Source organism: Anser brachyrhynchus, assembly GCF_964034855.1.
Source record: "Anser brachyrhynchus genome assembly, chromosome: 2".
In the NCBI taxonomy this organism is placed as follows: Eukaryota; Metazoa; Chordata; class Aves; order Anseriformes; family Anatidae; genus Anser; species Anser brachyrhynchus.
Window position 1 is genome coordinate 97898682 of NC_137695.1, and position 12508 is coordinate 97911189.

At 40.8% G+C, this 12508-nt stretch overlaps 1 protein-coding gene across 1 annotated transcript; it reads left to right on the top strand.

Moving 5' to 3' along the window:
- Positions 1–268: 268 nt before the first annotated feature.
- Positions 269–4065, top strand: LOC308189241 (uncharacterized protein). Its single transcript, XM_080579040.1, has 3 exons — positions 269–485; positions 3326–3472; positions 3880–4065. Exons 1-3 carry the CDS (start codon positions 338–340, stop codon positions 3906–3908), a joined length of 324 nt encoding a protein of 107 aa, XP_080435166.1. The 5' UTR covers positions 269–337; the 3' UTR covers positions 3909–4065.
- Positions 4066–12508: the final 8443 nt, after the last annotated feature.

Genomic DNA, 12508 nt, shown 5'->3' on the forward strand with positions numbered 1-12508 from the left:
CTTCCACGGATGGAGTTCATTACAACAGAGTGCAGTGCAAAATGATGAAGCAGCAAATTTCTCAGCCACATCACCTGCATATGATGGATATGAATGCATACACAACTAATCTGTTTTGTTATCGGGAGAATAGACCAATTGATTTGTCTAATAAACTTTGCCCTCCCAACAGCAATGAAAAAACATGTTCATAAGGTTCAGTTTCGTTTCCTGAGTGATCCCAGGTTTTGTGTACTTTCTTCATGTTCATTGGTTTCAGTTCTGTTTCTTTGCTGTTAGCCAGGCAGAGTATAAAAAGAGTGGCTGTGCAGTGCTTCATACACCACCCAAAGGAAAAATGGCTGACCAAAACGTCCGCAATGCTGGTTTCGGCTCCTGCGGTATCAAAGGAGGTTCACTTGCTTCACACTTGATGTCTGAGGAAGCAAAATCTAGTGGGGGAGGCGTGCGTTCTGGAGGGCCTACTGCTACTCTCCAAGAGATGGGTATGAGCAACTTCTTTTTTTCTTTTGTGGTTTTGCGGTTTAGTGAGTGGGGCCAAACAGAATTTTGGCCTTGAATATAAGCTTGTCAAGTGATCACTTCCCTCCTACATTCCTGTATCGCACTGCAAGACAAAAGATGTGGGTATTTGACTGCATGTTATGTCTGGGATGCTAGTAAGGATGTTTTCTGTGTATGTACGTATGCATGAGTGTATATATACATAGGTGTCATTCATGAGATTTGGGACAATGTTTATCTGAAGTTTGCGCTCTCTCTAGGAACCATCAATAATACAGAAAGCCATGCTAGCAGTAAGCAACCATACACTTACGCAAGAACATGATCTGTGTACCTACATTCCATATAAATAATCAGATTTCTTTTGTTCTTTACTCATAGGCACCCCTACGTATCACACACGTAGAGAATGCATAAGAACTTATCCAGACCCTGTAACAGAGGGAAATTAGCTGCAGTTCAAGAGCTGAATTCACAAAGGGAATATATACACGTCCTTGCAGCATGTTTCCAAGTACTAAAAATAGTCATGGCTGGCTTTCACACGAGCTAACCCCACAGGTGCTTGCTTTTCTGTTGCATATGCAGAGCAATCCCTGATATGACAACTCGAAGCAGCTTGGCACTTGTTTAACTCCAGGTCCGGTGGGATTCAAGCACAAGGTATTCCGCCTACTAGTCCCACCTGTGGGACCCGATTCATCAGGCACTCTAAGTACGCACAACCCCACAGAAATGAGAGCCCCATGTAATCCTGATTTACCCTGCAGCATGGTAGTTAGCAGGGTGACCTTGGGTAAAGGTTTCAAACCCCTTAGCACCTTAGGGGTTTGGTAGCCACGTCTCCCACACTTCAGGAGTGTGCTCACCAGCAGGCTGTGGACTGTCATGTTGGTCAACTGCTGGCCAACTGCTTTCACGGTAAGCAGCTACAAGTCTACTGAACAATGGAGCTGAGCCTGACTTTTCCAGCCATAAAATGAGAGGTTGGCCAGGGCCCAGATCTGTGCAATCTTTTAATTAGTTAAAAAACAAAAACAAACAAACAAACAAAAAAGATAGAACTGACTGAAAGGAGGTAAGTTATTTTTTTCAGATGTGGCTTATGTTGCTGCCAGTATTTTTCATAGCATAAGGCTTTTTAGACACTGAAGAAGTAAGTGACATAAGGGTCATTTAGAGAGATGCTGCATGGGACTCCTGTGAGGCATTGTTTGAATTTTACTCCGTATGATTTGATCAGTGAGTTTAGGTCACTGATACAGTGCTTATTGAATACTCGGTAGCAAAGAAGTTAAGGGATGGTAGCAGCAGAGGGACTGAATATGAGAGAAAGTCAGGAAAGGAGGAGAACCATAGGAGTAAATAGCAGGAGGAGCTACTTTCAGGCACCCCAGTGGATTAGCAGCACAAATCCCAGTCCACAGGCACCACCAGAAAGTTGATCTAATATTATAGCAGAGCAGAGAAAATTGCACAATCTTGCCTTCTGCTACAGATAATGGTGGTACAGCAATACTCAGCATGGCCGTAGCCAGTGGTGAACCTTGGTGGTGATGCCCTACACAGACCATGAAGTTGCAATTTTTAAAATAAAAGACTGAACATTCGTGTCCCCTCATGTTGGGAATATTTAGAAGAGAGAGAAGCAAAGTAAACATTTGACAGTGCCTGATTTTATTCTTGCAATGAAACAGTATCAACTACACCCTTTTATAAAATGCACTGTTTTTGGTGAAGATAAATCTGCATGACTTCAGGAAACCTTAGCCGTGCCTACAGCAGATACTCCAAAAGAGCTTTTATCCATGTGAAAAATACTCTGTCTGTAACATTGCCAAGACAGGTGTGAGCTTTGGCTCCCTGCAGCAGGAGAGCTTGCCACACGTTCTTTGCCTGATTGAGAGCTAAAAGGGTCTGATTTCATTTCCGCAGGTGCTCACTGAAATCTCTCGCTCTTCAAACACATCTTCTTAACCTTTTTATTAAGACTGTAAACCCTCCCCCACGAACAAAGGTGCATGGAGGAGCGGCTGATTCTGCAGCAGGGCACGAGTATTGTTCAGCATCACTTTACAGAAGATGTTATAACAAGCTCATCACCAAAATATTTGAGCATCCTCCAGGAATGTTTTAAGGGCTGTCACTAACATTTGTCATTGTTAATGTCTTAGTCCTCTCCCACAAAAAAGAAGGGTTCGCAATGTAATACTTTGTTTGGGGCTTATTTATAATGAGATGGAGATATACATATGCGTTGGTCACTAGCTACCACAGCTTGCTGTGTTCAAAATCTCGAGGTATGTTTTATGCATAGGTTTATGCTATGGAAAGTGAAGTGAAAGGTATCCACCACCTGTAACAGTAAGTGGTAAAGGCTGCAACAACCCTGAGTTCCTGTAAGAGTTTGTTCCACAGCCCTCAGGCAGCTCCTCAGAAAACTGCGATTTCAGCAGAGGCAAACTGCATCCAAAGTGGTTTGGAGAAGCAAATTAATCAAAAGCAGTCTTTGTGCAAGAATTGTAGGTTTTCTTTAAGTTCTGGCAATGTTCACCAAACAGTATAAATGCCCCTTCCCCAAGGTGGCACGTAAAAAACAGTGTAGTGATGGAACAAGTCAAGTAATCAGCAGTCTCTTTGCCTTCTAATACATTTTCTAGCCTTGTTTTATTTATTGTTGTTGTTATTATTATTATTATTATTTTCCCCATTTGTTTATTTATTTATTTATTTATTTTTAAAGAACAGCAGATTATAATTATCCTGTGAGGTTCCTTCCAGTCAGGAAAGCGCAGTAACGCTTCCTTTGTAACTGTTGTAGGTACCAGAGGCTCAACACATTCCTCAGGTTTTACCAGCAGCGGGATCTCCAGTGGATCCAGGGCCTCTGACATGATGTCGCAGGAGGCCAGATCTCATGGAGGTGGAGTCCCCAGGGGCGGCACAACTTCCACTGTCCAGTCCATCTGTAAGTGAGGGTCTTCCCAATGAAGATGAAATAACAAATGATTTCTCAGCTCTGTTTTACATTTACTAGAGGAAGGGGTGTAAAGAGAAGTTGCTGCATTGCATTTTAAGCAACATTTCTTCTGCTTGTTGCTTTATACTGGGTGGGAAGCAGAAGCTAAGGAATTAGGGGAAATAACTATGCAATAAAGTTGCAAGGATGGAGGTGGATAGCAGAGACAGAAAGCTGAACCACCTAGTCACGGAGAAAAGGTCACTGGAAGTTTAGGTTATTAATTGAGTGTAACACAAACCTTTGGTCCATGTTCTGGGAGTGCTCGTAACTCATGCTTAGATATTCTGTATGTTTCCCTGTACAGCAGCTTTGCTTTACATTGTTCTCATGTGTTTCTTTGTGTTTGTCCTTAGCAATGGGTGGCAAAGGAGGAAGGCACTGAACAGAAAGAAGCATCAGTCTAGAAGTAAGCTCTGCAAGCAGTTCATCCTATGCTGACGGAATTATTTGACATCTTCGTCCCTTCTTTGCTCTCCCTGGTGCTAATATAAAAGGCAAAACCTTTTTTACATGCACAAATAAAGGTTTTGTTAAAATCATGGATGCTTGTGCAAAATTAATGGGGGTGGGGATGAGGATGGGGATGGGGGCAGGTTCTTCCTTGGTTAAAAATTCTCTGAAGCACAGGCATATGCAAACACAAGCCAATAAAAGGAAGCTACAGTACTCTGGATTGGAATAAGTCTCACCATCTGTGCCTCTTGCTGTTCCCCACTCGCCTTTCATTCAGATGTGCTCCCACTGCACCATTTCCCCAGATACACACAACATTGTCCACTTCCTAGACATGTTCCCACATACATTCCCCTTTCCTTCCATCTTCCTTCTGTCTTTCTGGCTTCTCATGCACCCTCCCCATCTCCTCCTTCCCCCCATATTTCTAATAAGACCACATGATGCAGCCTCTCCTTTTACTTTCTGTAAAATTACAGATTTAGAGATTTCTTCACACAATACTAATCGTTTACATGTTAGCTCTCATATTTAAGAATTTTGAACTGTTTCGTTCACTGCAAATGAAATGCAGAAGCATAATCACACACAGGTTGTGGTGTTGTTTTTCTGTTTGTTTGGTTGGTTTTTAAGGTCAGATGCCTTGATTTAAATGGTATTTTAGATGTTCACACTCACATGAAATCTTCCTTGCTCATTGCCTGCATGCTGGTTATTTACTGCTAAATTGTTACCCCTGTCATAAAGAACTAACTGCAATATTGGTGTTGAATTATGTAGTAAACAAAGACAAGAAATGAAGAGCATGAGGTCCAGATGAAATGAAAAGAAATTTAAGGTATTATGGAGTAAAAAATTTAGACTCAGAGGTCTGTGAGTCTGACTGAGAACCGGGAGGCAGGCTCTGGTGTTTCTGTGCAAAGGTGGAACCATCAGTTTGCTGGGACGCATCATCTTCAAGTCTGGGCTGTTATGTGGCTCTACTTGAGCCACCCTACTCTTTCCTCCCAAGGTCTAATGCAGCAACCTGTAACTACTAAAATACATCTCTGCTCTACCAGCAGATCTTTGTTCACTTCTGCACGAGGTAGAGCAAGGTCCATGATTCCCATCCATACACTCCCCCATGTGCAAATGCTGTCAGAGAGCAGCAAGGATCCAGGTGCCCACAAGCAAACTGGCAAGCACCTGTATTAACATTGATGATGCTGAAGTGAGTTGTAACAACGAAACTACTGTAAGGATGAGTAAAAATTAGAAAAAGTCAGGCACATACTTAACTTGTCAGGCAAACAATTAATGCTATATTATCTGGAAAACAACATGCAATCCTTTGATCGCAACTAAAGTCTTTGCTTCTTATTTGCCTGTATAACAGCAAGACTTAAAACCAAGATTCAACTTCAGCGTATTTCTTGACCTCAAGTGCTTTTGGCTTGCTTAAAATATGCTTATCATTAGTGAAAGCTAACAAAAGATATTCATGCCTAAAAGAAGAAAAAACAACCCAAACCAAGGCAACAATTGTTAATTACATTTCATTTCACTTTTTAGCACTTACGTGATTCTGGCATTACTAATTTGTGTAATTTTTTCCATCTTTGGACCCTGCCATATTGAGAGCTCTCCTAGATAGTTCTCCTAAAGCAGGGAGCATCCTCTGTTGCATTTGAATTCCCTCAGCTGCACCAGCTCCAACAGGCCTACAGGAGAACAAAGGTAAGTGCTTCCTCCTGAATGCCTCACTCGCAGACCACTTAAGCAAATTCATATGTGCATTATCAGAAAGGAAGTATTTACATTTTTAACAGAATGTAATTGAAACAGTCAAATAACAGCAGATATGACAACCTAACTCCCTCACGTCTCTCAATCAATCTTCTGCAAAAAACAGACAGAAGGGGAGAGAAAGGAAAAGAGGCAGCAGTGTGTGATTACCAGAGCAATAGCAGTGAAGCAATGCACTGCAGAAAGAACATAGCTCTCTGCACAGAAATCAATTCCTCCCATGGGATGGGGTCGATAGTTGCCTGACAGGACAGTATACAGGCAATTTAATAGCATTTTATCTAAATGAATCTATTCCTCCCCCCCACTGGCCTCACAGTTCATGAGCAGGATCTCTTAGTAAAATAGATTTATTTATTTTTTATCATATAACAGGAAAGCATTTATCATGCTGAAGACACTACCACTGTCTATTAAAAATCATTTATCCCTGTTAGTTTTTCATTACCAGCAACTCTTTCCCAGCATTGTTATTCTAATTAGTTAACTTACGCACGCGGTCCATAAAAATCACTTTCATTTAACTCTGGAAATATTTTTCTTACTCAAATGCTTTCTAAATTACAGGTCACACTTTCAGGAAAAATAAACTCACAAACCAGGCAGAGTCAGTTGATTCAAAAGAGTGGTGGTATCTGAAATGACATTTTTATGTAATAAAAGCTTTTTTTTGAGCAATACATTATACACAGAGATTGGTTGTCCAGTGTATCTATTTTAATAGCACTTTAATAAATAAAGCCAGGCTGATCTTATCAGCGTGTATCTGTGTGAAGTAAATGGTAATGAATAAGAACCCCTAATAAGCATCATTCCAGGGATGGATCTTTGGCTCTCTGGGAGTTTGGTATTGTGCCCCAAAGGCTCTTGTAAATCCAGCTGCAGTTCTTGCTCATCATTTAGAAGATTAGGGGCTGATAAGCGACAGTCAAGCCTTATTAGGACAGGCTAAGGCAACAGAAAACATTAATTGGGTAATTTAATGCACAAGGAGACAATAAATGCCTGCATTGTGGTTCAGATGCTGTTCCTCTATTGATTTGTTCATGTCTTATTTTGTGGAATTCTCACAAATTCTTAGTGGGCAGAGTGAAAGACAGGGTCTATAAGTTTAAAAACATGAGACTACTTTTGTTATTTCCTGCAGCTTCTCTTTGCCTCCTGCATTACTAGGGCACCCTTCAGTATCCCTGTCCTTGGCAAGCCGAAGAATGAAAACTGATTCCTTGCCCAAGGACTCCTCAAAGAAAGGAGGGGAGAGAGCCAAGTTATGGCAACTACCTGCACTGAAATGATATCTTACTATCTCACTTGTGTCATGGTTTCATCTCTTAAAGGTAAATTAAAATATCCCCGTTCCCATGGGTCAGACAGGCAAGAGACAGCGCGTGCACACAGCAGGAGCACTGTGACTTTGTGAAGAAGACCAAACTCTCTTTTCCTCCTGGAAATCACTTGACAAATTTCTCTTCTCTTTCACTGTTCTGAGGAGATGAAGAAATAGTTGCTGGGCTTGTCTTCCTCTGGAAGTAAGGAAGATGAGAGGAAGCTCCTAACTCGAGTATTTCTTCCCTGGTCTAGTGCCAGAATTAATCCACTCACTTGTGGAGTCACACAATTCACTCAGTGGTGGATTTTAGTGTCTCAAAAAACAGTCATTTACATATATTTCTCAGCCATATACCAGCTTCTTATTTGGATCCCATTTTAAAATTTCCTTCCCTGCTATCTCTTTCCCACAGCTGAACAGGAGGGAAGAGTTTCTCTCAGAGTGGAAGAAGTTCAAGATGAGAAGGGGAGATTTCCCTTTACTTAGCTGACTGAGGCACTCATATCCTCTCAACTTCTAACACTGTAACTTGGAAGATTGGCAGTGATAATTCATGAACACTTTATTTTAATATTTTACATTTGAGTCAATTTGAATATTGAAATGCAGTTTTAAGGCAGGCATGCAACATTATTTTCAAATTGCACATTACGTTCTGTTTGACAGCATTTGGTCTCGCTTATTGTAGCTCAATTCCAGGTTCAGGTGCAGCTTTTGTCTCTTTGCTTTCCAAGGCCCCCAGCCACAGCCTCTCCCTTCCACCTGTCAGCTTGGTGATGTTTCTACTGAGAGTGATGTTCCTGGCACTCGTGGCACTGGCTGGAAGGCTCTCTCCTTGGCAGAGCACCCCTCCACTTCAAACTTCCTCAGAACTGACCCATTTCAAGTTGGTGTTTTCACACCTCCCCGTATTTAAGGAAGGAGGTAGCCCTTCTCACATTTACCGTATGATGTGGTGCTGCACATCGCAGGTCCCTAAACTCATGGATGCCGTGGTAGAAGAGGCAGGGTCCACCTACAACCCAACTTGACATCCCGTCCACCACCACGTTAACCAGCGCTCCAATGCACTCCTTGCATCCTCGCAAGGACTTGACCCAATCACAACAGCCTGAGACTATCCACCATAGCAAAAATACTTATTTCTTCTTGCACTCAACTTGGCAGGACAGCCAGTGGCAGACCTATTCTGCTGGACATAGTGCAAGGATAAGTCAAGGCAGACCTCCGCATCTCAGAAGATCTGAAAAGCTACCTGGAGTCAGACCAACAAATTCCTTTCAATCAGCAACTGGGTACTCAGTAGCTGGGTCAAGCAGATTAAACCATTTTCTATCCTGGAGCAGACACCCCCATGTTCTTTCTGTGAGCTTTCATTCTGCTGAATTTCTGAGCATTGTAGTCTTAACAAAAAACAACAAAATTGTGCAGGCTGCCCACAACAGTCCATTTCCTTAGGGCCTCATATATTAAAGAGACACGATTAATAATTTTATTTAAACACACAGTAATTCAAAAGATTGCAAGTACATTCCCTTATGAAAATATTCATCATTCAGGATTATACTAATTAACTTAAAAGAGTTCCCCATCTTTCACTCTATCACTTTTGGGGAATAAAATGAACACTTAAATATAATCCAGTTTAGTGCTCACCTAATACAAGGAATATTTTATCTAAGCTATCTTATTTTTACCTGGGGATTCTTTTTTTAAATGCCTGGTTGTGAATGTGAAAATAAATAAATAAATAGATTTCCCTTGATGTCATAAAATTTCATAGAAAATATTGTCTCTAAGGAAAAAATAGTGCATTCTACAAAAGCAGTTCTTAAAATTCAGATGTTGCTCTCCGCAGTCTTTTACAATTGAAATTTCCACCCAGCCAAGATTTTTACTGGCCAGTTTTAAGCTAGCTCTGCAATTTATGTTTATACATAAACAGCCCTGATTTTAATTGCTATCAACTTCTTATACTTGATAGATGGTCTTAAACATTTTTTGTCTCCGGAGACTATTTACTTTGCCAAGTATTGACACACTTTCAAGATTTATACTTCTCTAAGGAACGAAGTTTACAATAAAATGTAATGTATTCCGTGGCTGTGAATGGTAATGTTACTGAACAATCCGAAGATATTTCACAACTGATAGTTATTTCCCTTTTGCACCCAGCCCTGTGCTGTTTTAGTTCTGCTATAGACTTAGGGTTTTAAGGAAAACTAAAATGCCTAATTTGCCAAATATAATGTTTCAGAGATCCAATATTACTTAATTTACGTTTCCTTCCACAAGAGACATTATCAGACTCATGACTGCACTTCAATTTTTCCCAATAATTACTATTAAAGTCTGGTGGAAGGGGTCTGCTCAGTTATGGGACAGGAGTAACCCGTTGCTTTACAAAGGTCAAACCGAATTTCACACCACAGTCAGGAATAAGCAAAGGCGTGAAGTACGATGTCAAACATACAAGTGGTTGCTAATTATTAGACAAACGTAACTCAGTAGACGAAGAAAGTCATACCTGGATCAAAACATTGGGATCCAGTGTGCTGGTAGCATCATGGGCCACAGTGCTTAGAGAAACCCAGAGGTCAAGGAAGGGTTTTATATAAAAATACATCAAATCGTACCATCCCCATGCAACGGCTATTGCACTGCTGCAGAAGTAGCACTGTCAATAGCTCTGCCAAATCAGCTGAAAAGACCTCCATCACCAAAAATATTCATAGATGTGACTTTAGTGACAGAGAACAGCTCCCAGCCTTCTAGGAATATGCTTTTAAGGGAGAAACTTTCTTTTTATTTTCTTTTTTTTTTTTTTAAGTCAATTCAGCTTTTCAGTGTAGCTTTCCATACTTACCTGTTTTGCAAATAGGTCATTAACTGTCACACAGGTGTTTTGCAGAGAAAAGGAAAGACAGCTCTCGGTTGCTCTCTTTTTATCTTACTGTTACCATATCTCAAAGATTAGAAGGCACCGAAGCAATAAAAGGAGAGACATGCCCCACATGTTCCATGACCTGCTCTTCCTCACTGACTGGGAAATGGAAAGGATGTGATGCAAGAGGGTCTGTAATTTCCCTGGGGTAGCTGGTGGACAAGAGTAATGGCTGTCAAGCTTTAAACTTAAATACCCCAGCGTCTGCTCGTTGTGAGACTACAATTCCAGGTTACGTGGCATTTGCCATTGAGATGGAGGAGATATTCCCTGCAATTTCTGTAAGAAACACTAAAAAATCCTAGTAATAAACTATTTTGTCAAAGTAATAATTTATATAATTACCCATTGGGAATCCTTGCCCTGACCATCCTCCCTCTCCAACATGTTTTATAAAGATTTTGCTAGATAAAATAATGCAGTTTCAACTGCAGACAGAATAAAAACTGAACAAAGCAACAGAACAGCAGTATAAAGTGAAAAGAAATGAGCAGTTGCTTAAATCTGTTAATAACCAGAAACAGACTCAACCAATGAGAATAATCGGGAAAAAAAAAAAGAGACCAAAACCAAAAATATTTTTGCAGATTTCACCCCTGTAGGAGCAAGCAATAGAAGTGGACAACTAACTAAGGTTACGTGCTAAAAACCATGTAAACACTTAAGCATTTATATACAAATACTTGAGAAGTTCTTCATATTCTGTCAGCATGAAGTTTTTTACTTGTGTCTGGTAGTTTGTGTTGCAAAGATCTTTTGCCTAGTGAATTTCTAACAAAAATTTTATTAGGACGTAAATTACCTCTAGAAAACTATTTCAAGATATAGAAATAATAATTCTTCTGTAGTGCAATTTATTTATTTCTTCTGACCCAAGGGTATAAATCGGACAGTAATTTTGCACCAGTCCAATGGAGGACTTATAAAAGACAGTGAATGAGATAATTCATTTCTGATTATTTGTGTTTATTTTATCTTTAGCATAAATAGCTTATGAAAACAGTCTGTTAGATGGCTGGTGCTTTTCTGATGAATTTTAAATTACGTATGGAATATTCTTAAGATGTGAGACACTGAAAATATAAATATGTTATTAATTTGATTCTTCTTGCCTTCTGTGCTTAAAAAATGGTATACACACAAAGAGGTAAATAGCATTATGATTTTCAGATAATCTGTTTTTAAACTGTTGATTTGGAAAATGTGAAATTAATAGCACTGAAAACAACTAAACATAATAGGATTACAATTTAATATTAACTAAGTGTTTCTTGGGGGGGTCTGCTATAGCAGTGCCTCATTGCTGGGATGCACCAGAGTAATTAGTCTGCAGTGGCATACAGTGGTGATACATGATAACTGCAGTTTTTTCTTGCTACAGTGAGGGTTTTCCATCCACAGGTAACTGGTTTTTGTTTGTGATACCAGTCATAAACTGGCACAGAGTGAGTTTGCTTTTGCTGTAAGCTGGTTAGGGAGACACCAGTTCTCAAAGGACACCATGCTGGTCCAAATGCGCTAGCAAAGGTTTGCTTGCTTTTCTTCCACATAGCAGAATTATGAAAAATAGCTGGTTTCATGTCTGCTATACTGCAGGACTGGCTATATTGCAGTCTCTTTAGGAGAGCTGTTGTAGCCAAGGGTTGTCAGGGTGAATGGGTACTGTGCTGGCCAGAGTGAGGTTTAGATTAGATACAAGGAAGAAATTCTTCACTCAGAGGGTGGTGAGGCCCTGGCACAGGCTGCCCAGAGCAGCTGTTAACGCTCCATCCCTGGAGGTGCCCAAGGCCAGGCTGGATGGGGCTTTGGGCAGGCTGGTCTGGTGGGAGGTGTCCCTGCCCATGGCAGGTGGTTGGAACTGGGTGGGCTTTAAGGTCCCTTCCAACCCAAACCATTCTGTGATTCTGTGATTCTATTATTCCATGTTTTCGCTTTAAGTTTGCAGGCAGTTGTTGGTGTATATTAGCGTTCCCTGCAGCCTGACCAAACCATGCCACACCTGAAATACCAGTCACAGGTAATCAGGGCAGTAAAGTGAAGGTTGTGGATATTTCACTCCTACTTTGAGGAATTTGTAACAGAAATATTGAGGCTAGCATGACTGGAGTGCAAGTGGAAATCTTTACGCATAAAGGTAAACCAGAACAAGAGGGCAAAGACCACAAGACCAGCTTTTATTTATAAACAGGGCATAGACATCAGCAGGCAAGCTCATAATTGCTGAAGAAGGTGGTGATGGCATCCAGAGCAAAAGGCCATGCTTCAATATGGCCAACATAGAGCCGGCTTGTCCTGTCGCAATCTGGGGAGGATGGCGAAAAGGAACTTGGTACCTGGCAGTGCTCTTCCTGCTCGCCCAACATACAAATATATGTCTTCAGAACTGTTCGAGAGGAGATATCTCAATAATCTCGGCTTTCAGGATGTCCCCACAAAGCACAAAGGTTAAGGATCTGACGTACAGAAG

Coding starts and splice junctions, on each gene's coding strand:
- LOC308189241 (XM_080579040.1), top strand. CDS start 338: ATGGCTGACCAAAACGTCCGCAATGCTGGTTTCGGCTCCTGCGGTATC. Junction 486..3,325: donor TGCTACTCTCCAAGAGATGG/GTATGAGCAACT, acceptor TAACTGTTGTAG/GTACCAGAGGCTCAACACAT. Junction 3,473..3,879: donor TTCCACTGTCCAGTCCATCT/GTAAGTGAGGGT, acceptor GTTTGTCCTTAG/CAATGGGTGGCAAAGGAGGA.